This window comes from Crotalus tigris, unplaced genomic scaffold, assembly GCF_016545835.1.
Source record: "Crotalus tigris isolate CLP2741 ecotype Arizona unplaced genomic scaffold, ASM1654583v1 scf7180000018229.695902, whole genome shotgun sequence".
NCBI lineage: Eukaryota > Metazoa > Chordata > Lepidosauria > Squamata > Viperidae > Crotalus > Crotalus tigris.
This window is the reverse complement of record NW_024096895.1, coordinates 546,232-573,936: the sequence shown is the minus strand read 5'-3', so window position 1 is coordinate 573,936 and position 27,705 is coordinate 546,232. Positions and strand designations below refer to the sequence as shown.

Below are 27,705 nucleotides of genomic sequence, written 5' to 3'. Positions count from 1 at the left end.
GGTGTTTTAAGTCCCGCCCTCTCTTGAGGGACAGGCAGGCGGTGTTGGGCTGTAGTTCGGCTGAGGGACGGGCCCGGAGAAGAAACGGACTGGGGGGTAAGGAAAAGGGGAAAAGAGGCGGATGGTTTCACGGAGAACTTCGAGAGCGGGAAGGGGCTTCAGGCAGGAAGGAAGCGTTGGTGGGGCTAAAAACTGGAGAAGGACCCGGGCGTCCGAGCATCCGTTGCTCTTTCCCTACTCCCCCCCCCCCCAGCAAGCTTCCTGCGTGTTTGCACATGTCGAAAATCCGGCCGGGGTTGCTTGGATACTCAGTCCGATGAAGTGCATTTGCCCGCGAGCATCTTTTTTGGGACAACTGTCAGTTGAGGCGAGAACTAGTAATCGGAGAGCTACTGAATGGAAGTTGTAGATTGTATCGGTTTTTTTGCACTTTTAAGTTTCTTTTTCTCACACTTTTGAGGGGGGGCACGGATATGGATAAATTAAAGTGAGCGTTCGTGGTGTAAATTCTAAGCAGATGTTATGGCCCTCGGATTATAGGCAGTGGATCAAGTTAAATCAAGGGGGGATCGTAATTAGTGGCTACTTTAAGTACCCACATTCAAAATATAGGGAATTTTCTGTTTAGCTTTTGCTGTTCCTCATACTTGGGTAGAAAAATGTACTGGCAAGATACCTCTGTTCTCATTGATGGGAGGATTATGATTGACCTTTGTTTTCCTTTAATTGTTGGTGTAAGTATAGAGGTAACTTGGTAGCTACACCCAAATGCTGACTCGCAGAGGAAACCGACTTTCCTGTGTTTCCTAAGAAACTGAACAGAAAACCAAACGTTGTATGATTTGGGTTAATTTTGCTCAGTGTGTTCTGCACAGCTTTACAAACTGTTGAAAATGTCCATTTCTCTTATTTATCGGTTATCCTTTCACTGAATTCTGATTGGATTTGTAACATGAATTGCTGATCATGACGAGGATTCTCTCTTTCTTATAATTATGCTGTTTCAGAAGTTGAATAATGCATATAACCTAGTAACCATTAAGCAATAATCCATGCTTTTATTTTATCCTGTATGCTAAGGTGAGTTACATTTTATTTAGGTAAGGTAATAAATAGTTCATAGTTCTGACTTCAGATTCCCATATCATTTGGCCAGTAACTTACATCAACCCAATGGAGGTCAGACCAAGCCTGTAGCCAGAACTACACATTAGTTGGGGATTGTGGGTGATTTATTCTTGTGATTCCATGTTTTTAATCTCTGCCTATATGTCATTCTCTCAGAATCCTTTCTGACTGGAGCACGATGTAAATCAGTGGTTCTCAACCTGTGGGTCGGGACCCCATTTGGGGTCGAACGACCATTTCACCGGGGTCGCCAAACCACACTGTCCGCCATTTTTTCCCCTTTTCCCTAGCTGTCCTACTACCTCTTATTGGTGGCCACACCCACTTGGGGGTCACCACAACATGGGGAACTGTATTATGGGGTCACGGCATTAGAAAGGTTGAGAACCACTGATGTAAATTGTAGTAAGTAAATAAATACATGAATAAATGTAAATTAACAATTGAATATAAAAGGACTGGCCTTCTACATCTTGAACAATCGCTTAGCTTTTAAATACCAGGTTGATTATCTGTTTGCCAGAAAATCATGCAAATATCTAAAATTATTTCTGGAAGATTTCCAATAAAGATTTGATAGAGCTCTCAGTAGTTATGGGGTAACCTTAGCAGCCTTCTGTCACCAGTTTTTATCCATATTAACCACATTAACCATTTAATGTTCTTTTCTATTTGTCATCATTCCAAATTCTTTGAAATTTTTAAGACTTTGAAATCAGCAAAATATTTAGGAAAGATGTATCAATATGATATAACTTTCTAATAATGTTCGTTTTTTTAGCATATATGCTATATATTCTTGCATATAGCTATAATGCTCCAAATGAGCTCTCTGTGCTACGCAAATGTCTACAAGATAGCTCATCTTTTCTCTAGTTTCCCATCCAATGTCTATTTGTTTGTCACAAGGAGGTCATTCACCATTAGTTCCTGAGTCAAAAAAATATATAGCTACTCTAGCCAGGGATATTGTTTGTTATCTTTTCTCTGATAATTCAGGGAGCAACAATTTAGCATGAGCTCAGTTGAGATTTAGCCATCATTTTTAATATTTGTTTTTAAGTAGAACAAAAAATAGCTTCGTTGAAATCCTGAAATGTTCCTTTCGTACTTTGCAACAGAATATGTTGGTATAGCTAAGACCTTTGCTCACATATGTTTTAATGACCTAGGTCCGACCTAGGATAAAGTCACAGCCATAATGTTCTTATCGTATTAGAGAGAATAACAAGGCTGCAGCTCTGCTGATAAGCAATTAAATGGTAATTATGGAACAGACTGAATTATAATAAAGAAAAAAGATTTTTTTGTATTTCCTTAAATATTCTGCCTAAATAATTTAAAATATTACTATTCTTTCATTTTGTTCTTAATACATAAAAGTTATTTATTTGTAATATATTACTCCTAATATTTTGCATATTTACAATTTCTGCATATTAATAAATGGTAGTTTCTCTATTTTGTGTTTATTAATGTGCATATTAATATAAATACGCATTTATATTGATGCAGTTTTATTAAGCTCTTGTTATTTCTCTTTCTTTAGTCCTGGGAGTAATTAAAATATTAAGTCCTAAAGGAGTCACCTTGTTTATAAAATCTAAATGTTAGTAGTAATATTGGTCACAACAGCTGGTAAAATTTACCAAGTTTTTAAAATAAGTATAACGAAGTAGCATATTTCAAAGGGAATATATGTTCAAGAATATAAAATGCACTCCTAACCTGGAAGGAAAGGCTCTTAAATTTAGTGAGACATCTCCATGTAAATAAGCAGGCAGGAATAGAATGCTGGGAATAGACAAAAACTAAAGGTATCTATCACCAATAGATGGAGATGGCAGCAATAATATGTTAAACAATAATTTGATTGTTTAACATCAAATTGGATTGAAAAACCCATATTGAAGCAGAGTTTTTAAAAGAAGAAAATAACAATTTTACTTAATATCTTGGAGAGAGGTTTTTCCGAAGACCAGAGGGGGTGTGGTTTCATGTGCTGTCTGCATCCCATGGATGCTGTTTGCTTGTTTGTGCGGACCGGTTTCTGGCAGGCCATGGATCCGGTGGTGGTCCATGGATCGGGGGTTGGGGACCCCTGATCTAGAATATGCATTAGCCATAAAAAAAAAAGTGATGCTGGATGGCTAGTTATCTAGTGATCTCATAGCCATCTCTATTACAGATTTTAAGCAGGGACTTGGCAAACATCCTTTCAGCTGTTAATATAGGTAAGGTAATTCCTGTTTCAGCACAGAGTATTTGTCAGATTGACCTATTTGAGGCTTTAATTTGTTCAGAACTTAAAATTCTGAACAAATTCATTACGGATGAATTTCTTCAGTATGGAATGTCAACAAGGCTGAGTGAACAGCTTTACAAGAAATTCATGAAACAGTTCTTGATTTTTTTAATTTCTCAAAATTATATCTGCTTCAGGCACCCCAAATCTTGAAATTCAGGACTGCTGTACAGAAATTGAAGGCTGGAGGCATTAATGTCTGCATTATGGGGGGATGTGTCAACACTCTATGTCTGCTGTCTACACCAATTAATTCAGCACTTTGGAAACTTGACATGAAAAAAGTATTTAGAGTTAATTTAAAAATGTATAAATTCCTATAGTTCTGTTGGATTCATTTCAGAATGTGGATGTTGATAGGTGCAGTTTTTAGAAATGGAAGCAAAGATCTAAATTTGGGGAGAGGATCTTGGATAAAATGGGTTTAAGATAAGATCTTGGATGGTGTGCCTGAGTTTAAGAAAGCAGCCAAGGAGGGTATAAATACAAAATACTATTATTACATCTAGGACCTGAAAATGGTTGGATATGTATTCTAGAACTTGCAATATGAAATGAGACCACATTTTGTTGGATAATTGTGATGTTATTTGAGGGTAAAAAGGCAGTACTTAGATTGTGCAGTGCTTTGCCCTGTAACTTGGCTGAATTCCTTATGTGGAACATAGTTTGGCTATGTTTCCTTGCCGTCCCACCCTCTAAGGAACTCCCTGGAGCCAGTTTCTCTGCTTTGAATCAACTTGCATAGGTGTTCTCCACCCTGATTTGTGAATAGACAGATTGGAAGCTTTTCTCTGGAATGGAGCCTACTGTGACACTTGCAATTCTCGCTGTTGGGGGGCACATAGCTTGCAGCTGTAGTGGGTCTTGTGTCCTAGTAATTTCTCAACAACAGTAACCACCTTTTAAGGAAGGACTCATATATTTGGAACAAAGATGTGGTTTGCCTCTATTATGGTTGACTTTGATTCTACAGTATAGTAACATATAATTTGTTTTCTATTTACAACTGCCAGCACAAAATCTTGACTGTCTCTGACATTGTTTTAAATATTGGTTTATTATATCTGGTGGTATTACTTACGAGCTGTCTCTGGGGGGGGGGGGTTTAGTTGGTCTTTTCTTAACTAAAGGGAAGAATTCTGGAATCCTCAATTATTCCTTAGGAATTATTGTAAAGTAGTGATTAAAGGAACCCCCTGAAAACAGGGAATGCTGGAAAACATGTTTTAGAAATTTGTATTATGGGAATGATAGTGCTATAACAGAGACTGAAATTAAAATGAATGCTCTAAAAGTCTAAGAAAAGTTTTACAGAGAGCAAAACACAGCTATGTGAAGCCTCCTTGACTATTTAATGCAAATGTTGTATCATTGATGCAGAGGTTCCCAACCCAATCTGTGGGCCGGCATCAGTCTGTGGCATGCCAGAAACCAGGCTGTGCAGACAGACAAAGCCCCATCCATGGGATGCAGGCAGCACACAAAAAACCATACCCCCTCCGGTGTGGAAAAACCTCTCTCCATGGAACCGATCCCTGATGCCCAAAAGGTTGAGGGCTGCTGCAATAATGGATAAGCCTTTCAGGAAAGTTTATGGTGATATTAGAGGGCTTCAGACTGTGAACGTGTATTTACTTTTGTATGCAGAAGAAAAGATTTGGCTGAGAACTCAAGTTAGTTGCAGCAACCGTTGTCTTGTAAATTCCAATGAGGAATAGAAATATGCACCTGAAAATCAATATATCAAAATAAAGGGATCGTGTTTGAAAAGAGGACAGGGTGAAAAATGCAAGTTATACATAAATGATAAAAGTAAAACAAATAGATTAATTTGCTTGCCCTGTGTAAGAGATGCATGTACTGGCAGAAAGATTGTGGAAATGTGTGATCAGTTGTGAGGAATGAATGCTGGTCAGGGAAGAAAAGTGTATGTCTCTGGGAATGTGCTTTTGATCACTTTACTGTGTAGAAGTGAAAGTAGGGTATTCAGAAGAAACATACAGCAGTACTAAACTGAATGCTGGGGCAGAATGTGTGTAAATTTAGAAGGGATGGGGTCAAGAATAAATGAAGGACGAAAGAATGAATGTAGGCTGAATACAAAAGAGGGTGGCCAAAAAGGAAGAAGTGCTTTGAAGTAGTCATACAGAGAGATTGAATAGCACTGGGTTACAAAACAAATAAAAGAATTGGTATATGTCTAGAGCAGTGATTCTCAACGTTTCTAATGCCGTGACCCCATAATACAGTTCCCCATGTTGTGGTGACCCCCAAGTGGGTGTGGCCACCAATAAGAGGGAGTAGGACAGCTAGGGAAAAGGGAAAAAAATGGCGGACAGCATGGTTTGGTGACCCCCGTGAAATGGTCATTCGACCCCAAATGGGGTCCCGACCCACAGGTTGAGAACCACTGGTCTAGAGGGAGTGTTGGGATGTTTAAAGAATAAAAAATGATCTATGTATGGACATGATAGAAACAACAGTGAAAAGTTATGTGCATTAGTGATTGACTTTGGAGTAAACCAGATTGAGCTATATTTCCCTTTCTTTTATCTCATGTCTTTTAATTGCTATTCCTTTGCTTTGCTTTTCTTATAATATTGATTACTATGGAAAGGAAAAGTGTATGGTTACATATGTATGTAAATGTACATGGTTTGGAACATAGACTAATAAATATAAACCCAAATTTAAGATTCAAACAATGGCTTCTTATATAGCAAGTATAAAATTAAAGCAACTACTTAAGAGTGAAAATGTAGTAATGCCTGCTAGCCTGTACATTTTTTTTCCATTGTTCTAAGGATCCTGTAATGTGGTGCAGGAGGAGTTAAATATATTAGTGCATAAGAATAGATCTCCGCTTTCAGTCTAGTATCTTATTTTCTTCTCAGAGTCACAGATTTGAGATGGGTGGCTATAGAAAATAAATTTTACATCTAACAAGATGCAGTCAATATCTTAGTTCACGTATATGAATAAGACAGAGTGAAAAATCTTGGACACTCCCACTGCTGATATGACATCCCTCACTTAAGGAAGTGTAGCCTTTGACAATGAGTGAGGGGAAGAGGTTCCCTTCCCATACTTTGTGGCATTAGGGTCAGGTTGGTCTATTCCTGCACGAGAATTAATTGCTCCATGTCATTATTATCAAGTGATAAGCATTCGTGTGTGAACCAGCCCAGGCTACAAGAAGCAGGCAAATTATCTTGTGATTAATTATCTAAAAGAGGAACTGTAATTCACAGGAAAATACATGTGTTATATGTAACAAGTCCCAGATTAAACCCCAGGAAATGCCAATAAAAAGGCTCAGCAAATACTGCAATTTCTTTGCCTCAAACCCTAGAAGGCTACTGCCAGTCACAGAAGATGCTGTGTAGGCAATAAATACTCTGACCTACCATTATATATCATTCTGAGAACTCCTTCCTATGAATTTCATCCATATAATTAAGGTTCTTTGCCAAGTCTATATTCTCTAAAAGATATGACCATTGTTTTTTGAGATGTCTCGAGTATTCAATTTTGCTTGTATTCTGTAAATGAGGAATTATTACTTAACTGTTAAACTTCAGTATGCCTTCCTTCAAAGAATTTCTGTTTTTCAATTATGGTACTGCAGTTTCCGTATTGCTATAAGTGAAGTACAGTCCTTCCTTCACATTTGTATTGAATGTAACTTGTAAAGAGAAATCTTCCTGTGCCTGAGGAACCTCTGTTGTGTGAGCTGTATTGGTTGCAATACCAGTGCAATTCAAAGTTCTGGTAATGATCTATAAAGCCATACATGACAGAGGGTTATTTGAGGGATCTCCTCTCCCCATATATATCTACCTGCCCCATTAGATCTGACAGAAGAGGCATACACCGGATCCCATCTATAAAGGAATGTCATCTGTCAGAGTCCAGGAGTAAAGCCTTTTCTGTCATGATTCCCATCTTTGAAACATTACACCCTGGAGATTAGATTAGCCTGATCTTATTGGTCTTCTTAAAGGCCATGAAGACATTGTGTTTGGGCCTGTTTGATAATTATATTGAATGCTGTGAATGTATCAAGCACAGAAAATCACAAGTCCAGGCAGTACAATGTTCTTTACAAGAATCTGAACTACTAATAGTCAAAGCAAATTGGCAGTAGATAAGAGTCAACAGAATTCAAGGTGGCTGGATTTGTGGGTGCAAAGGGACAAGGCTGATGACACATTTGAACTCCTACCTCAGGCTTAGCCTGGTCATCTACAATAAGCAGCTGAAAAGCTTTATATCTCAGCTGCTTATTATACTGGTTTTAATGGTTTTAACATGGCTGTATTTTTTTCTTTGTATTTTTTATTGTTTTCTGGTGTTATAATTGCTGTAAACCACCCAGTCATGTATGTGAAATAGATAGCTTTATATATTAAATTTTAAAAGATTTCAAAGACTTTAAATAAATAAATGTAAATATTAAATATATTTAATTTAAATCTATTAAAGAAATAAAATTTAAAAAAATTGACTGTAATTAATCTCATCCATATCTTATCTCCCTCTAGGTCAATATCTTGGTAGCTGATTCTTACTAGTGGCTGGACGCATTTCCCTCATGCCGCTTGGACTAGGCCGCCGGAAGAAGGCCCCCCCTTTAGTGGAAAATGAGGAAGCTGAGCCCATCCGCGGTAGCCTGGGTGGGATGGGGGTGGGTGGTGTGGGTGGCATGGCAGCACTTCAGCCTGGACTCCCCCCTCCACCGGCCAACCTCCGTCCTCGACTTGTGTTCCACACCCAGCTAGCCCATGGAAGTCCCACTGGTCGGATCGAGGGCTTTACTAATGTCAAGGAACTGTACAGCAAAATTGCAGAGGCCTTTAATATATCCCCAACTGAGGTAAACACATCCTTTGTATTACCTGATTAATGTAGGCTAATTGCATGTGTGGTAGATTTTATATAAGACCTGATCTATGGGGAAATAATTTTGGGTGAACTGAGGGTGTTAATATATCTGCTTGTTATCTAGATATATATCTTGGAATCTAGATGATTGTTGGTGATCAAAGGTCTCCTGGTCCTTTATTGCATAGATCATGGGTAGGCAACCTTGGCTCTTTTATGACTCGTGGACTTCAACTCCCAGAATTCCTGAGCCAGCTCGGGAATTCTGGGAATTGAAGTCTACGAGTCATGAAAGAGCCAAGGTTGCCTACCCCTGGCATAGATTGAGGGAACAGCTATATCCTGCACCCTCAATATCTCAAACAATATCAGATTCTTACTGTACTTCCTTGATATCCTTCTAGGTAATGTTCTGCACTTTAAATACCCACAAAGTGGACATGGAAAAATTATTGGGTGGTCAGATTGGCCTGGAAGATTTTATCTTTGCCCACACAAAGGGCCAGAGGAAAGAAGTGGAAGTGTTCAAATCTGAGGAGGCCCTGGGCCTGACTATCACAGACAATGGTGCAGGCTATGCTTTCATCAAGGTAATTTTGAATGGTCACATATAGCTTCCTGCTGAATTCTTGCTTTGGTTTTTGGAGTGGTAGGATTCTGGCTTTTTTTTTTTTCCTCTGTCCATTGTTTTGGTTGCTCTGTCCTTCAAAAACCATAGTTCTGAAAAACAAAGGTCTTCAATTGCTAATAGAAATCCAATCTTAGTGAATGTTTTTCTTTTTCATCTTTCTGAGAAAATGTTTTTTCAAAGTGAGCCAAAAATGATGTGATTTTATAACAAGGCCTTTCGTGGATAATGTATTTGCTGAAGGCCTATTTTTTTTCAATGCTATACAGAGGTAAGTGGATTTGTAAAGTTTAAAGCAGTACAGTGAGGCTTTATTGGGTCCAGTTATAGTCTTTCTCTTCTTTTTGGGTAACTACTTCCTACTGAGCTTCTAAAAACAGGAATTATTTGCATTGACTTCGTATGCTTAATCCACAAAAAGACATTGTGATTACTGATACATGCAGTAAATATATAAAACAGAACATGGACAGTCTTCTCATTCAGTTCAAATTTGTAGTCTCAAGGAAGAGGAATGATATTATCCTGCTTTACCAGATATTAAGAAAAACATAGTTTTAGCAGATCTGTTGCCATAAATTCCTGGGGATTAATATACATTCATCTCATTCATCCGATCGTTTTTTTTCTAAGACTGTGTCTAAGGGCGTAGTATCAGTAATATGGCCTTCTTTCAAGGTGTGAATTATTATGGGGGATTTTTTTTAGAAGAAATGAGTAAAGTAGACTGGTTGGGCCACTACTCGTCTTCCCTGTGAGTCAGTTATAAGTGCAATTATGAATCATGTTTCTCAAGTAGAAGTTGCAGGTTCAACTCTGGATTAGAGTAATGCATAACCAGTATTTTAGAGCATCATACATCCTAAGGTAAAATAGAGAGTTGTTGGACTGCAAGGTTTACACTCTTACTATTGAGCTTGATTTCTTTCTGCTCATATATATTTAGTAACTTAAAGGCCTGATATAGAGACATTCTCTGTGCAATTCAAAGAAATGCCAGTTTGTGTACAAAGAAAAAGCTCCATAACTAGGCTCTTGACAAAGCTTTTACCAAAAAAATAACGCACTTTTGTTGGCAGGGTGATGTCTCTGCTTTTTAGTATGCTGTCTAGATTTGCCATAGCTTTCCTCCCCAGGAGCAAGTGTCTTTTAATTTCTTGGCTGCAGTCCCCATCTGAGGTGAACTTGGAACCCAGAAAAATAAAATCTATCACTACCTCCATTTCGTCCCCATCTATTTGCCAGGAAATGAGAGGGCCGGATGCCATGATTTTGGTTTTCTTAATGTTGAGAAGAAAGGTGTTCAAGAGAAGAGTAGCTCTGCCATTACAGTAGTTCTGATTAAATGAACTGCTTTGTTTGTCACTTAGTCAGGAGTATGTCTCTTGTTTGGGGAACTAGGATTGTAAGGCAGAGGTCCCCAACCTTTTTGGCACCAGGGACCATGGAGAAAGGTTTTTCCGTTGGCCAGAGGGGGTGTGGTTTTGAATACTGCCTGCATCCCAAGGATGAAGCTTTGCTTGTTTGTGCAGCCCGCTTGCTGGCATGCTGCGGACCGGGCGTTGGGGACTTCTGTTGTATGGAATGCTACTTTCATCTAGTTTGTTTTATTTTTTTGGTTGCATTTCATTCTAAATTTTTCAAATTATCTAGCATCAAGAATTTATTTGGTTTGTATCTGCATAGTGATTGTTCATTTCTTTTGGCAGAGAATCAAGGAAGGGAGTGTTATTGACCGAATCCAAATTATTAACGTTGGAGATATGATTGAGTCCATCAATGGTCAAAGTCTCATTGGCTGTCGACATTATGAGGTTGCAAAAATGCTCAAGGATTTGCCCAAAGGTCGCACTTTTACTCTGAAGCTGACTGAACCCCGAAAGGCTTTTGGTATGTATATATTAATAATTCTGCTAATCTACCGATTGTTGAGAAGTGAAAATATGCAGCTATATTTCTAATGCAATATGTTATTGCACATTTTTATTTTAAACTGCCTTGAGATGATTTTATATAGGAAGTGATATGAAACTGGATTTAACATAATATTAGCTCTAAACCAGGGGTGTCAAACTGCCGGCCCACAGGCCAGATGCGTCATGCCGAAACTGCGCCCACCCCAGCTCCGGCAATGGGGAAAAAGTTGTGATACATTGCAACACATCATGTGACATGGCGAGTTTGACACCCTTGCTCTAAACTGTCTCAGGTGAAAAAATAGGCAAGTCACAGAAAAGCAAATTAGCAGTACACATATTTTCTCATTGACATTATTTATTAAAGTTATAGTTTTGTCCAGATCAGTGGTTCTCAACCTTTCTAATGCCGCGACCCCATGTTGTGGTGACCCCCAACCACTTATACATCACCGGGTGCTGGGGCGTGGCCAAAGAAAAGGGGGAAAAAATGGTGGACAGCCTTGTTTGACGACCCCCATGAAATGGTCGTTCGACCCCAAATGGGGTCCCGACCCACAGGTTGAGAACCACTGGTCCAGATGAACTATATTGTCAGAAATGTTGTGATGGCTGGGCTCTTCTTTTCAGAGTTGATCCTTCGGATCACCAGTTGGAAATGAGGAAAATAAACCATAAGGTTGGTTAATGAGAAAATTGACAAAAACAATTAAATCAGGGGTATGTAATATTTTTAAGAGCAAAACTGATCATTTCCTTGGCTGATCTTAAGAATTTAAGCAGAGTCAAGCTGGTGAATCTTTGGAAAGTAAACCATATGGAAATAGTTGGGTAATAAGCAAGTTTGGGAAGTTGGAAAAATATTCTAGAACAGTGGTTCTCAACCTGTGGGTCGGGACCCCATTTCACGGGGGTCGCCAAACAACGCAGCCCGCCATTTTTTTCCCCTTTTCCTTAGCTGTGCTACTCCCCTTTATTCTATTGGCTTTTGAAAGCCAATAGAATAAGACTCTCTTGAATAGAGTCTAATTCTATTGGCTTTCAAAAGCCAATAGGAATTGTCCAGGCTGTCTCTGCCCTGCTGAGCCCACCAAAAGTCCCATTCTGCAAACGGTGCTGCACCAGTTGAGTAGTCCTCGACCTACGACCGGTTGGGGGTCGCGGCATTAAAAAGGTTGAGAACCACTGTTCTAGAAGGATACAGTGGCAAATCACTGTTGGTATTGTTGCCAAGAAAACTAAAATTGCCAGTAATTTATTTGTAATATGTAAGTAATTTGAATTGTTGGCAAATTTTAGTAGCATAATCTAGGGAGCTCCAGGTTTTTTGTTTTTTTTTAATAGTTTGGTTGTAGATGTGTCCCCTTAATTTATCTATGCTCTGTATTCTGATGAGTAAAGTTGCTGCTCTGTTCCAACCACAAAATTTTATAATTTCTTTTTAATCTGTGTCATATCCATGTAGGAGCAAAAAGGCAGTATGTGATATAAAGCTTAAAACAGGGGTCTTCAAACTTGGCCTTCAACTCCCAGAATTCCTCAGCCAGGCACGCTGAGGAATAAAAGAGCCACGTTTGAAGACTCCTGGCTTAAAATAAGGTGAGAGATACAGATGTAGCAATGAAGTAGCTTCCTGATATATTAAGGTATTTTTTTTCCCTTCATTAGTTCACCAGCACAGAAAGAACTTGGGTACAATTATACTGGAGTTACTCAAGACTTTTCTAAATAAAATTCTCATTAGGACTTGATTTTCAAAAATGTGGAATAGGTATAAAACAAACACATTAGCCCATTACGCTGCTTGTTCTCATTATGACCTGATTTTCAAAAATGTGGAATTAGTATAAACACAAACATTTCAGCCCATTATGCTGTTTGTTCAAAACAGTTTAAAGCATTCTTCTCAAATCTGAACGCACCTGTTGTTTACATGGGTGGGCATGCCAGTAGTTGTAGCAAAACTTAACCAGGAAGGCTTTTTATAGGCCATATTCTTCAGGGCTTTCCTCTTGAGTTTCCAGTGTAGCTCAAAATTAATATTTTTTGAGCGCTTTCTTTTTTTTTTTTTTTATTAAAGAGTTTTATAAATTTTACAGAAAATAAAAGACAATACAAAAACAAAAAACAACATATACAAATAAAAAACAAACATTACCCAACAAAACCCCCCTTCCCCCACCCCTACCCAACCCCCCCTTCCCCCCCCCCAGGGCTTCCCAGAGCAGAATATAGGCTTAATTAAAAAAAAGTTAAAAAAAATTATATTTATAAAAAAAAGAATATAAAATAGAATATATATATATATATATATATATATATATATATATATATAAAGTTAAAAATTATGAAAAAACTATATAGTATTTTTTTATATCAAATTTAAATTGTATGAATGAGAGCTTTCTTTTGAGTACGCTGACAGACATTTGTGTTTCATGTTTTTCTGACTTGATGTTTTTTTAGCAAATAAAACATTTTAAAGGCTTAATTCTGTGAACCTTTCATGGCAGGTGAACTCAGAACTCTCTAGAAGTTGGCAAGTATGTAATTTAATAAGATAACGTTCATATGGAATGTGTGACAGGGTTCATTAACTTCAACAAGCCCAAACTAAAATCATATTTTGGCTTGCAGAATGTGAATGTCTGCTTTTGTGGTTTCTAATTCACAGCTTCTTCTTTAGTGTTTTGAGTTGAACCCAGTCAATTATTTATTTAAAAAGCCATGATTACCAACACTGTGACTTAGGGCAATGGATAACAGGGTAGTAGATAACGTAGCCTATATTTGAGTCCTTTACTACTGATTATTCCTTGTTTTATACATTGAACTCAGTCAATGTATGCTGAAATACATAAAAAATCAGGCAATCAAATTTTGCTACATCTACAGTATTCCCTACAGTGCACCCCATACAGCTTTAATATTCACAGTTCTACACTGTTAATTGGTGGTTCTCTCTGCTGAAATATCAGCGCTGCTCCTATTATCCAGCATATGAAAAGTGTTCTCCAGTTGGCAAGCCTAAGCCTTTGATCACTCCACGCATTGCATTTTTTTTCCTTTTCCCCATCACATCATCAATAGATTGAACCCTTTTTTTACAAGCCTTGACATTATAGTTTGACTGGTTAACTATTTGTCCTATTAGCCACTAGTTGGGGTGGCTGTATGTCTTGGCTGGCATCTAGCAGTCATCTGAGTTCAGGCAGATGAGAAGCAGTCAACGGATAAGCGCAGCTTGAGTTTGAGAAAGGAGTTTAGCTGTTGAACCAGCCAAAGAAGCTGGAGCTTCCCTGAGAACAGTAGCCACTGAAAAGGGAATGCCCAACCACACAGGTTCGGGAATGGAGTCCTTTAATTATACTTTTAAATGCTTGTGTTAAGCTTGGCATAGGTTGGTGAGTTTCAGGGCTTCACACTTCCTAGGTTGACCAATGCAAGAAGCAACCAACTTGTTTAAAAAGAATGCATATGGAAACGTGATAAGTGGTTTCCCTTGAAGCCAATACAGCACAAAGAACTCCAGAGACCAGATTGAAGAAATGGTTCCATAGGAATTCTGCAGAATGAATTTTGCCGTGTCCAGCTTGGGACTGGGTGTATCTTTTTTTGTTTGTTTGTTTTTTACACAATGTCTATGGAGATTCTCAGTCATCCAGGCCATGATTGTCCCAAAGGTGTTTCCTCCCCATCCCCCCATAAGGCTACTAAACTTTCTTGGCTTTCTTTTTTCTTTGAAAAAGTTGCGCTTTTCATTCAAGAAGCTTCTTCAGTTCTGAACTGAAGAAGCTTCTCAGATGAGAAACGAAACTTAAAAAAAAAAAAAAAGTCCAGTTACTTTTTTGGAAAAAAAAAAACCCTTTGGGACTTTTCCTGTAGTCTAAAATTTTCTCACTTGCACAAGATTGTCAGCTGTCTCATCTTTAAGGATCTCTTTTCCAAATATCCTATAAAACATATGTAGGGATCTGCTCTGGGAACATATTCCCTCTAATTTAACCTTCAATAAGTCATTCTTTGAGAATATCTTCCCAAATTAAGCTGTCAGTAGGTCATACAAATTTAAGGGAGGGAAAGGAGAAAGAGGAAGACGAGGTTCTTAGAGATCTTCCTATGGGACTTTTAAGTACAAACCTTGCTTGTCTCTTACCATCCATGGTAGAAAGAATTCAAAGGAGAAACAGTCCTGCTCTTTAAAAATGATGAAACAATATGTAAATAATGCTAATATCTGAAGCACCAGGTGGTGGAATGACATTTCCGGTACTTGATCAAAGACAGGAAGGATGCAAAATACGGATACTTTTCTCTTAAAGTTCTCTTAAAGTTGAGAAATCCTACAGTACATCTGCCCCATTTAGAATTATAATGCAGCAACATTTTCTCACCAGCAGAGGTCAGGATGGCATCATCCAGTAAGAAGTCATCTCCCCCCCCCACACACACACACTCCACCCCCTTATTCTGCAATAGAAAGAAATGTTCAGCCTTGCCCGGTAATAACAGAACAAGACATCCTGTTTCACACAGTTGGATGGAGCAGATACAAATAGGAATAGTCTTGAGTGACTGTGTTAGTGACATAGGACTATTGCTGATGGATGTAGCCAATACATTTTTAAAGAGGAAAGCTTTGAGAGAAGCTGTATGCGCATTTTTAATGACACATTCTGCTAGTGAGAAGTTCGCCGAGGATGGGCTCCAGCATGAGTCCAAAAGCTCAGAAGACGAAACCTCTGGTCTCAGTGACTGGCCCAGATTGGATCCTGTATGTTTTTGAAAACAAGAGTGCCTCAAGACCCACTTCTCGTCTTCATTCCCTTTTCCTCAGCTGGGCAAAAAAAGTCAAGGGTGAAAAAGAATTTTCATTCCCTTGAATCATTGGTTCTCAACCTTTTTAATGCCGCAACCCCAACCGGTCGGAAGTCGAGGACTATCCAACTGGTCGTAAGTCAAGGACTTTCCCTCCGTGGGAGTGCCGTGCATGCGTGGTGCCGCCCCCTGCGCCGGCCGAGGCGTAGCTGGCAAGCGGCAGAGATGGCGCAGGCCGACCACCGGCTGGGTTACCAGCTGGCCGAGCCCAAGGGAGGTAAGGCACCCGCCGGGCCCCACGCGCGCCAGCAACCCTCCCTGTGCCGGCGGGCCTCCCACCCTGGCCCTCTTTTACTTACATTTTTAGTAGTTGCTCAGCAGGGAGGGGTGGAAACTTCCAGACAGCTCGCTTGGCTGCAGACAACTTGCAGCACCGTTTGCAGAATGGGACTTTTGGCGAGCTCAGCAGGGCAGAGACAGCCTGGACAATTACTATTGGCTTTTGAAAGCCAATAGAATTAGACTCTATTCAAGAGAGTCTATTCTATTGGCTTTCAAAAGCCAATAGAATAAAAGGGAGTAGCACAGCTAAGGAAAAGGGGGAAAAAATGGCGGACTGCGTTGTTTGGCGACCCCCGTGAAATGGTCGTTCGACCCCAAATGGGGTCCCGACCCACAGGTTGAGAACCACTGCCTTAAACCTTCATTTGATTGCCCTCCTTTTACTCAGCAACAAATACTAATACATGCGTGCACACACTTTCCTTGGTGCCATGCTGTTTACCTTTGGGAACTTGGCTGACAAAGCCAGCGAAAATCTGTGGGCCTCTGCTTCTCCATCTGGAACTTTTGTTAAGTCCTGAGGAAAAGATACCACGGTTAGCAAAGGGGACAGTGGCAACCCAGAGGGAAGAAGGATGGGGCAGTAGCCTATAGATGTCCCGCCAAATTCTGAGAAGTGATCTGCATTAACTGAGTATGAAGCAGGAGCATTCTAACTTTGGGATGAGGCATGCAGGAAGCTCCTTTGGTGAGGATGTGTGTGCATGTGTTTATTGAGTATTGTCAGGAGGAGTTGGCTCCTCTTTGATTATCAGTATTTTCTGTCATTTAATTTCTCTGTCCTGGTTCTATTAGGCTAGTTATTATACAAATTATTTGGTCCTGAGTATTTTCTAGAATAGTGGTTCTCAGCCTGTGGGTCGGGACCCCATTTGGGGTCGAACGACCATTTCACGGGGGTCGCCAAGCAACGCAGTCCACCATTTTTTTCCCCTTTTCCTTAGCTGTGCTACTCCCTTTTTTCTATTGGCTTTTGAAAGCCAATAGAATAGACTCTCTTGAATAGAGTCTAATTCTGTTGGCTTTCAAAAGCCAATAGGAATTGTCCAGGCTGTCTCTGCCCTGCTGAGCCCGACAAAAGTCCCATTCTGCAAACGGTGCTGCACCAGTTGAGTAGTCATCGACTTACGACCGGTTGAGTAGTCCTCGACTTACGACCGGTGGGGGTCGTGGCATTAAAAAGGTTGAGAACCACTTTTCTAGAACCTAACCTGTTCCATTTAATAGTGCCTGCTACATGATCACTTTTAGAATAGCTATAGAATCTAAGAGTTGTGTATTTCTAGTTCACTCAATGTTTATAATGCTTCCTTCCACTACTTCGAGTAAGTGTTCAAGTTTCTCAATACATCTGGATTTGCTCTTCAGCTTACCCATCACTTCAGTTGGCTTCTACTATTGCAGATTCCTTCCTACTTGAGTGACTCATTGGATGGTTCTGGGAAATATTCACTTTACTTCTTCATTGGCTGAAGCTATTGTGCTGTATGTGCATCAGTTTTTCACTATGCCTGTCCTCTCTCCTGTTGAATGAATATTTGCTAAGTCTGCAAGAATAGTGTGTTTATTGCTTCTTCGTCTGTTACTCCTGTTTAAAGGTTGTTAGCCAGGAATAGAATGCATACCTTTTCAAATGAAACCTCTTATACTGTTTGGTTTTTTTAAGCTAACCAATTCAGTCACTTCTGGGCAGGTATCTTTGACGGTAAAAGAATTGAGCTATGAAATGGATGCCTTGGTTTCAGACAATATTTCTTCCTTTCTCAAAAAACTGTTCTGGAATGTAATATATGCTGCTAGTTTTCTTTGTCCAAAATAGAACATCGACTATATAGGACCACGTAGGCCCTCTTTCAAATATCTTTTTGAAAACTAGTAAACTTAGCATGTTCATACACACATTTATTTGATCTATGATCAGAATAAGAGATTTGCACAGCAACACTGAATTACAATATTATAACAATGAAAAGTAATTTAAAACATTAAAACTACACACTGGTTTCTCTTCAGGTCACATAAATATTTCATTTAATGCGTTGTGAGTGGGAAAAGTATCTCTATACATACAACTATATTTGAATACATCTGCCTGAATATATGTTTGCAGCAGTTTGTAAGCATAAACCAAATTTCTGCATTTCAGCAAATGCCATAATTGTTTAATAGAATCTCTCTGCATCTCATATTTTAATATTTTTAAACCTTTTTTTCTCCTTTTTCCTCTCTCCTTTCCTTTCCCATATTCTGAGATGTGGTCATTCTGAATCTGGTAATTGATAGTAAATGAAAAGCTGGTGACTAATAAGGCAATGAAAAACTGATAGCTACAGTCTGAATTAGGCCAGAGTAAAAGTAATCAAGGGGAGATTTTCTTAAGTCTTAGGAGATGCTGCCTGTCGGAGGGATCACATGTGCCTAATGTATCTGTGGAATATAACAAGGCCCTTGTAGCCATCATGTTCATTCTGTGGCAGAGCTCTTCTTTCTGTGATCTTGGTTTCCTTGCAGCAGTGTCATCTTTCTGCATTACCATTTTTGACCTTCCTTTCATTTAGCCACTAACAGTTTAGTAAAAGCAACAGAAAAATATCTTAGAGAAGCCACAGGAGGAAGTATAGGTCTTCTGTTCAGATTCTTGCATCAACGTCTTTTGAACCAGCCATGAGTTACTAAAGCAGCACGTTATTTTTAACCATAGCAGGTCTTCTGAGTAAAAAGTTCTCATCGCAGGTTACATAAATATGTTAGGGTTAGAGGAGAAATATTAGAATTCTCCCTAAATGAATTAAATTTGGATTCCAGCATGCCCAGTTTCAGACTGCCCAGGAATCAATACAGCCCAGCTCCAGCAAGGGAAAAAAAGACACCATACATCTCAACACGTCACGTAACATAGCAAGTTTGACACTCCTGCCTTATACCAATCACATCTGCACACTAAGCTAAAACCAAATAAGCTGCATTTTGACTAAATAAATATGTGAACCCCGGACATTGTACTAAGCTGTGATTCTGGTTTAGCCACAATGATTGAGTTTTCAAAACAAAGCAATACACCACATTTTTGTGTAGTTTTCAGAGTAAAGCAACACGTCACATTTTGGCGTATCCTTTGTTTCTCCCTTTGGATGAGTACTGTCCTGGATACTTGTCAGCTGTCAGTAAATTGCAATGAAAAGTTGTTGCTTGGGTGCCCAGCTAACAGTAAAGGCAGACACCAAGCCACAAATGTTATGAAGCCTTGTTGACAAATTAGGATTGCACTAGTCTCCAAGGTGTTCCATTTTGTAGCAACAGCACAGAATTAGGGAACCAATAAGAAATGACCAGGAACATTCTAGATCACGGGTGTCAAACTCACCATGTCACGTGACGGGTCATGACGTATCGCAACTCTTTTTGCATTGCCGGCAATGGGCTGGGCGCGGCTTCAGTATGATGAAACCAGTCCGCGGGCCGGCAGTTTGACACTCCTGTTCTAGACCAAACAGACATTGCTAACAGATTAAGAAAAAGAACCAGGCGCAGCACAACTCACTTAACAAATGTCTCACTTAGCAGCATAAATTTTGGGCTCAATTGTTGTCATAAGTCGAGGATTACCTGTATTAACTTGTTTCACTTGTGATATCTTCCCCATGCTCTTTTGTTACTATTTTACGATCTCTGACTTTGGCAATAAGAAAATGCATAACCATCTTCTGGCCTTTTATGTCCTTTGGAAGAACAGATAAAATAAAAGCAGTATTACCACTGTGCATGCCTAAACAAGCAAAGCACATAAATGGTCTTGACTTCCAATTCCTCAGAAGTAGCCTATTCAAGTGCATGCTTAGTTAGTATACACAACACACCTAAAGTTCATGCTGTGTTTTTCTCCTCTTTGGTTAGAGGCCATAGAGGGAAGGGCTGTAGAATGTGGTATATGTTTTGCACTTTGCCAGCTCGGTCCCCAGCACTGTTAGATAAGGTTTGGAAAGAATCCTATATGAAAGAGCTGCTATGAGTCACTATAGGTAAGGTCAGACCAGGTGAACCCACTATAGGTAAGGTCAGACCAGGTGAAAATAAGTAAGATAAAAGAAGCATATTGATCCCTAGAATCAAGACCGGGCCTGTTAACTGTTTTCTAAATCAGGAATTATGCTGCTAGCTAATAACAAAAATGTGACAAAAATTCAGGATCGTTATAAGTAAAGTGACCCTATAGATTCATTTTTAAAAGGAAGGCCTAGAGCAGTGGTTCCCAACCTGTGGGTCGGGACCCCATTTGGGGTCGAATGACCATTTCACGGGGGTCGCCAAACCACGCTGTCCGCCATTTTTTTCCCCTTTTCCCTAGCTGTCCTACTCCCTCTTATTGGTGGCCACACCTACTTGGGGGTCACCACAACATGGAGAACTGTATTATGGGGTCATGGCATTAGAAAGGTTGAGAACCACTGGCCTAGAGGCAAGAAGAATAAATGCAAAACTTTCATTCAAGGATATTCTGTTACCTTTTCGTACGATTTTAGATTCTGAGTTTGTAATTACATTAGTAATAGATCTTGCAGTGGTTTCTTCCCCATTTACCCTATCTTTGACAGAATTTCTCTAGTCTCTAGCAGTTCTGTGGTGGGGACATGAAAAGCTACTCTTCAGCCCAATTGCCTGTTCCAGATATGATTTTAAAGTCTGCTTGGCACTTGATAAGCATACTTACCCAAAGAGTGCTGTAATCCTCACATCGACTTTTATGATGTTTATTTTGCAATCCGGCAACATGAACTATTCTCGAAACATCACGCCAAAGCATTTGTGTCTCATCCAGCTCCATTCCTAGCATAGCGTGTCCTTCCAATCCCAATTAGAACTTTAACCGGCCAGTTCTTTTTCCAAGACTACACACTGAATGCTACCTCCCGTAATTTAGAACAGATTTAGTGCTTCCTTTAGGGGGCAAGATAACATTTGAAAGCTTCAGAATTTGTTTCACTCCCTTCCTAAAGCTGCTCTAGAGTCATTATTGTACAGGTAGTCCTCAACAACAGCTTGTTTAGTGACCGTTCAAAGTTGCAACGGCACTGGAAAAGTGATTCATGATTGTTTTTCACATGACTGTTGCAGCATTCCCGTGGTCACATGATCAAATTGCAGACACTTGGCAATCGATTCATATTTATGACGGTTGCAGTGCCCCGGGGTCCTGTAATCACCTTTTGCGATCTTCTGACAAGCAAAGTCAATGGGGAAGCCAGCTTCACTTAACAACCTTGTTGCTAACTTAATAACTGCAGTGATTCACTTAGCAACTGTGGCAAGAAAGGTCATAAAATGGGGCAAAACTCACTTAACAAATGTCTTGCTTAACAGCAGAAATTTGGGGTTCAGTTGTGGTTGTAAGTTGAGGACTACCTGTATACCAGTTTCTTTTAAAGTGGTGATTTGAATTAGTATGTAGATTACTTTTTAAGGAAAAAATATTTTTGTAAATGTTTGATACAATTGCGTACCACAAATATAATAAAAATAATTCTCAACTTTTTCTCCTTTTTTGGGAATACTTTATTGCTTCAGTGGATAACTAACACCAGTCACTAGGTTTGAGAATTAATGTTACGATATGTATCTTAATTTGCTCTCCATTTGTAGTTTATACCAGTGGTTGCAGAAGAAAAAAATGTTTTATTTGATAGATTTGAAATCACTTCTGTATCTGCCCTCCTATTTTTTAAAACTTAGAGTCTGTTTTTACAATCTTTTTTTTAAGGGTTAATGGGACAGTGTTCACCTATTGAAAGTTATCTTTTCTGCTAACCCGAGAGAAATTAAGGAAAGAGGACAGAACATCCCATGTCAGAGGGACAGATAGTAAGCAAAAACTTTCTTAAACTACAAGTAATGGTAGAAAAATTCTCTTTTGGGAGCTGGCATGTTCAAGGCCTATGTTCAAAAGCCATCTTGTCTGGCAGATATTTAAAATCAGATTCAGAAGAAACATGTTTTTGCTTACTTTTATAGTAATCTAATTAGGATAGAAATGAAAAATGCCAGAAATAGAACATATCTCAGCCTTAAGAATATACAGACATGTTTTCCTTTATCGTTTGTATTAAATTGTGAGGCCTTTCTCCATAAGACAGTTACAAATAGCAGCAATTTGCCAGAAACTAGTTTTAATTTTTAAAAATGAGTTACTAAATATTCTGTTACATGTACAATTAAGGAAGAACAGTTCCTTTGCATATTACAAAAGAGCTTATGACTGGGGAGAGGGGAAGGAAAAAATATTGCCTCAAGAACCCATAGAAATACATGTTAAAAGAGAATGACTGTGTAAATGGAATATTCTCAGTTGGATCCTTGCCAATCATGCTAAATAGAATTGCAGAACAATATCTGATATTATTATCCCTTTTGAAATGAAATGTTTCCTTTACAATACAAAATATGTTAAGTTCATCCTTTCTTTTCTTTTTTTTTTTTTTAAAAAAAGGATTATTTATATTGTAATGTATCTGGAAGCCAGAAAATAAATTCTTCAAGTACTCTAATAGGAATCACTTTGAAATGAGTTGTTTCGGTTTTATATATATATAAAAAAAAGATGTTCAGTCAACCAAACCATTTTTTAAACAGCTACATGCGAGGGCAGGCCCTTAGTTGCTTCTAGACTGAGTACAAATCAGTGATGGGATTGAAGATTCAAGAGATTGCAGAACAAGGGAAATAGCAAGGAGATTAAGACTCTTAAGGCTCATAGTTTTACCACATCAAATCTTGTTTATAGGAAGTGAGCAAGGACATATTTTAGTGCCAGTTCTATTCCTCTCCAGCAAGCCTTGGCAGTGGTAAAGTTATACTTAACTAAAGGATCTGTCTAAATTTGCCTTGAAGTTGGAAAAAATCTGCTAAGGTTACCCAAAGGAAATGGGGACTGCAATTTGTCAAGAAGTACACATTCTTTTCATAGAAGATTCGCAGTGATACCTGGAACCACGACAAGTAACTTGTGCAAAGTCTTTGTGACGGCTTTCTTTAAATATGTAAACATTTCCATGTATTGCATCTACTTGACTTTTTTGGTCATGCTTCCTTTGGTTAATTATAGAGCTGGATTTTGGCCTTTTTCCTTTCTGAAGAGATGTAGATCCGTTGGCAAACTATATATTTCCTTTTTGTTCCACTGGAAGCAGCATTCTCTTCTAATTTACGATGTGTGCTCCAGGAACAACTTCTCTTGTTAGGTACAATAGGCGCAGTGCCTAGGGCCCACAGAAAAGTGAGTTCTACAATTTAGTAATGATGATGTGCAATAGACATAATTAAACTCTTTATTATTACAAGATAATATTTAGATTATTTACTATTCCTTATTTCTTTGTGAAAATATGATGAAAATATTGAATTCATATAAAATATAATTTGTAATACCATTTTTAATGGAAGGAGGAGTCCATAAAGGCAAAAGTGCTGTGGGACCACAAAAGTCATTATTTAGCTTGATAAATAATGGCATAGGTCAGTGATGGTGAACCTTTTAGAGACCGAGTGCCCAAAAACCAGTCTTGCCCCTGGCTCGCCTGCTCCACCCCTCCGCCCCACCCCCACCCCACCTGCCCACAGGGCTACTCACTGCCTCCACGGCCTGCCACAGATCGTCCAGGCGGCCCAGCAGGGCCATGGAGGCCATGCCCTCCGCCCGTGCCCCACAGCATCAACTGTGTGATGGGGCGCAAGGGTGGAGTCCTGTCCCCGCTGCCTGGCTGCCATGTCCTTGGCTGCACTTCTCCGCGCGGGCCGCACTTGGGGGTGACTCTCCTCTGGGAGGGCTGCTGGTGAGGGAGCCGTAGGACGAGGTGGGGTTGAGGCGACAGTGCACGTGCCCACAGAGAGGGCTCTGAGTGCCATCTCTGGCATGCTTGCCATAGGTTCACCACCACTGGCATAGGTACTCCAATTTGTCCTTAAGGTTCCCTTTTTAAGTACACTCAGCTTAACAATAGGCCATGCCATAAAAAATTGTATAATTACATGTACTTACTGGGGAAGTAAACTTGATTGTTATTATCATTTCCCTATTTGGAATGCGTGAGGAATGAATGTGGAAGACCTGCATTAATAGTAATTTTTTTAAAGTATCACTTAAAAATCAGATTCCCTGACATTCCACTCTTCCAAGTGTGAGTATATTGTCCTATGATTGGTATTGCAATTCAGATACTTTTTTATGTTTTGCAGATCTTTTCTGTTTTGATTGGTATATGTTGTCTCACATATTTTATTCCAAGTAGCCTTCCCAATTCCAATGGCAGTCTATTTCCTACATGTGCACTTACATTTTTGAAATATGATTTTATAATGCTCTTTCCAGGCTATTATAATTAACATTTTTGAAGCTGCATTTTTTTACTAACAGTCACTGATATCAAAGGATTCAATGTTCTTTACTGGGGATTTGGACTCCTGATATTCTTTGAGTTTAAATTTATAAACATTTCACTATGCCAGTAATGTAAAATTTTATCTGTCTGGGTCAGGGTCTATGTACATCATGGTGTTTCTATGATGTTAACAAGTTAACTGAAAACCTAATAAATATGGGTCAGCAGTTGCATGCCCCAAAGTTTAAAAATAACACTTGTTTATGAACACATAATACTGACTAATGATAAATAAGCCTTTTTCTTGCTGTTCTGGCTTGGGGACAAGAAAGTAAGCTTTGCTGTGTTGGTTTTTAAGTTGGGGTTTTTGTTGTGCAAACCAAACAAAGGCTCAGCAAACATTTTCTTATTCTGTTCTAGACATGATAAGTCAAAGGTCCAAAGGAGGCAAAAACAGTGGATGTGCTCAACTTGGCACAGGAAGGGGTACTCTGCGTCTTCGGGCCAAGGGACCAGCCACCGTGGAAGAACAGGTGTGTGTTCCATGGTCCCAACTACATTGGTCAGAAAGATAAGTAGCTCTGCTGAGAAAGTGGAGCTCGTTCTTCCACTCAAGGACAAGACAGAGCAGATAGCTACAAAGCTCTGTTGAGAAGGATGTCCTGCAACACACCAAGCATCACTTCTGCTGCCTCATCTTTCTATGCCTCACTTTCCTTCCTCATTTCTGTGTGGCAAAAAAAAAAAAAAAAAGTGGCGGGAGAGGGAGCGACTGAATCAGCAGTAAGTAATAATAAAGACTGGCTCCTCTACCCAAATTACATTTGCGGATCTTGGATCAGAATTCTTCCCCCTTTCATATTGTTCCTTTTAATTCATTTTTCCTATCTCTGCTTTGCTGCACTATAACCACCATCAGTTCTGTCTTACTGGGTATAGTTATATGGATTGGGTTTTTTTTTCAGCTAGCAGAAGGGGAATATTGTTGCTATTTTGGCAAGTATGTTTTTTTTTTTTTTCCTTTTCACAGCCCTCTGCGTTTGAGGAAAAGGCCATTGAGAAAGTGGATGATCTTTTGGAGAGCTACATGGGTATCCGTGACACAGAGTTAGGTAAGCTTTTTTATAAAATCTGGATCCTAATTTGCTGAAGGATGGTGAGCAGTGCGTTGTGGCTGATTACAGCCTACTCCTACCTGTTTTTACTCCTGTGCTTAGGAATATAAATAAATGTGAGGGTTTCCTTGTGTCCTTCCTTAAGATTTATATTTAGTTCTATAGTTCTATAAACCCTATGCATATAGCCCTGTAAAGTATTTAGCGATAGAATTAATGCTTATTTCTGATTTTTTTATTCCTCTGCAGCTGCTACCATGGTGGAGTTGGGCAAGGACAAGCAAAATCCTGATGAATTTGCAGAAGCATTGGATGAGCAGCTGGGTGATTTTGCCTTCCCAGATGAGTTTGTCTTTGATGTCTGGGGAAGCATTGGAGATGCCAAGGTTGGGCGCTACTAGGACTGTAAACATACTAGACCCCCCCACACAGAAACTATGGACAGACCAGTGGTGCATCTGGAACACTACAGCGCCCTCCCCTTGGATGCTGGGCCCACTGATTGGAAGGGGTCCTAGAGCAATAAGTAATCTGCATTATTGACTGGAGTGTAATGTGAAATGGGGGCAGAATTTCTGCTGCTGTTGCTTGCTTCCAGCCCCCTCTTGTTGGACATTCCCTCAGCCCGGGGTACAACCAAGCCATTCAGTTTGCTCTGTTTTCTACTCTGAGCTAGGTGCTACCAGTTGCTTCATACAGTTTGCTATTCTTAGAGCGGTATGGCTGCTGCATGTTGGATTTCTAAGTTTATTCTAGTTTGAGAGCAAACATAACTGGAATATCCATTCAGATTTAGATGAATGACAAGCAGTTTTTGTTTTGAGCATCAGATATTCTCCATGGGAACTGAAGGAAGGATGGACAGAGTTGGCTTTTTCAGTTCTAATAAAACTGGAGGAGAGATCCTAGCTCTGCATATTTCCTCTGAGCAGGTTGGTGCCTGAGGAGACACACTTCCTAGTTCTTCTGAAAGCTTGATCACCCTTCACCAGTTCACCTGTCATTTGTGTTGGTACGAGGCACATACAGACAGCCCCTCCCGTTTGGGAACATCTCATTTCCTCTCTGTCCCCGTGACCCTTGTGACTTACTTAGGCATTAGCTAGAAGGTGCAACAGTGATGCTGCTGCTCAAGGTTAGCGCAAACTAGGTTAAGAAATAACTTTCTTTCCATCCCATTACTGACATGTATTATATGTGCATGAGTGGCGAGCGGTTGTTAAAGAGATTCCAACCATGAAGTATCACTGCTGATTCTGCTAGGCATCAACTGCGGAACTTGATCTGGCCTCAAGTATTGTGGCTGGAAAATAATTCACACACAGTCAGTCGCTACAGAGAGCACATATATAGCATACATAGGTAACATCTAACCCCCGAGTACCTGTCCTTGTGGATTGGACCTGGCATATTCTGCTGTTTGAATGTTACACTCTCGGAGCCACGTGCAGTTTTCAGCCTCATCCACCTTGCCCTTTTTAGCTCTATATTTGGGCTTTTAATCCCTGGCAACTCGTGTTGTGTGGATAGTACAAAGGCTATTGTGTGTGTTCTTTCAGGGGATGGAACTGTATTGAATATCATTAATTCAATAGCATTTTCTCCTCCACCCCACTGATTCTAGGATATTCCATTTCTAGGCTGGCTGTAGCAAACTCTTCTTTTCCAAAGTAGGGTGTTTTGTTTTGTTTTTTTTCAAAATTTGGGGACTGTTTCCAGGAGGAAGGGTGACAGCAGAGGTCCCTTGTTGTCTAGGTATGGGCATACCCTTCTTAATGTCTGTCTGAACTAATTTTGTCCTGCTGACCTACCTCCTAGGGTTGGCCCAGTTAATTTCTCGTTATTTATATTCTTTCAACCATCTGCTCATTCTCAAATTCTGGGCCTCTCCCCTGTGCCACAATCCATTACTGTAATTACCCAATAGTTAAGAAGAACTTTGCGTACACCTTACAGCCTCAGCTCACCTACTGTATCTCTAAAACACTAATTCCAGGTAAGATGTGGAGCTTGCAGACCTCTAGATCATACCTCAAGCGCAGAGCGTGTGAGGCTTCTGCTAAGCCTTGCTGTTTCTTGTGTCCTGGCACTGGAGACCTCTTAGGGAAACCAGGCACCGTGTCCTCCTTGGGCATACTTTTGTATTCTGCGAGTAAATTGTCTTTAAGATAAAATATATCAATACTATTAAACTGTG

General features: G+C 39.6%; 1 protein-coding gene across 1 annotated transcript; it reads left to right on the top strand.

Annotated features, from left to right (window-relative positions):
• On the top strand, positions 1 to 27,705 carry GIPC1 (GIPC PDZ domain containing family member 1). The gene is made up of 7 exons (XM_039349191.1): positions 1 to 96; positions 7,981 to 8,312; positions 8,725 to 8,910; positions 10,658 to 10,838; positions 24,814 to 24,926; positions 25,424 to 25,505; positions 25,758 to 27,705. The coding sequence occupies exons 2-7, from the start codon at positions 8,031 to 8,033 to the stop codon at positions 25,907 to 25,909; spliced, it is 996 nt and encodes a 331-aa protein (XP_039205125.1). The 5' UTR covers positions 1 to 96; positions 7,981 to 8,030; the 3' UTR covers positions 25,910 to 27,705.

Excerpts from the sequence above, each read along its gene's own strand:
- GIPC1 (XM_039349191.1), top strand. The coding sequence starts at position 8,031 with ATGCCGCTTGGACTAGGCCGCCGGAAGAAGGCCCCCCCTTTAGTGGAA. Across the intron at positions 10,839-24,813 it reads TGAACCCCGAAAGGCTTTTG|ACATGATAAGTCAAAGGTCC; the intron begins GTATGTATATAT and ends ATTCTGTTCTAG. Across the intron at positions 25,506-25,757 it reads TATCCGTGACACAGAGTTAG|CTGCTACCATGGTGGAGTTG; the intron begins GTAAGCTTTTTT and ends ATTCCTCTGCAG.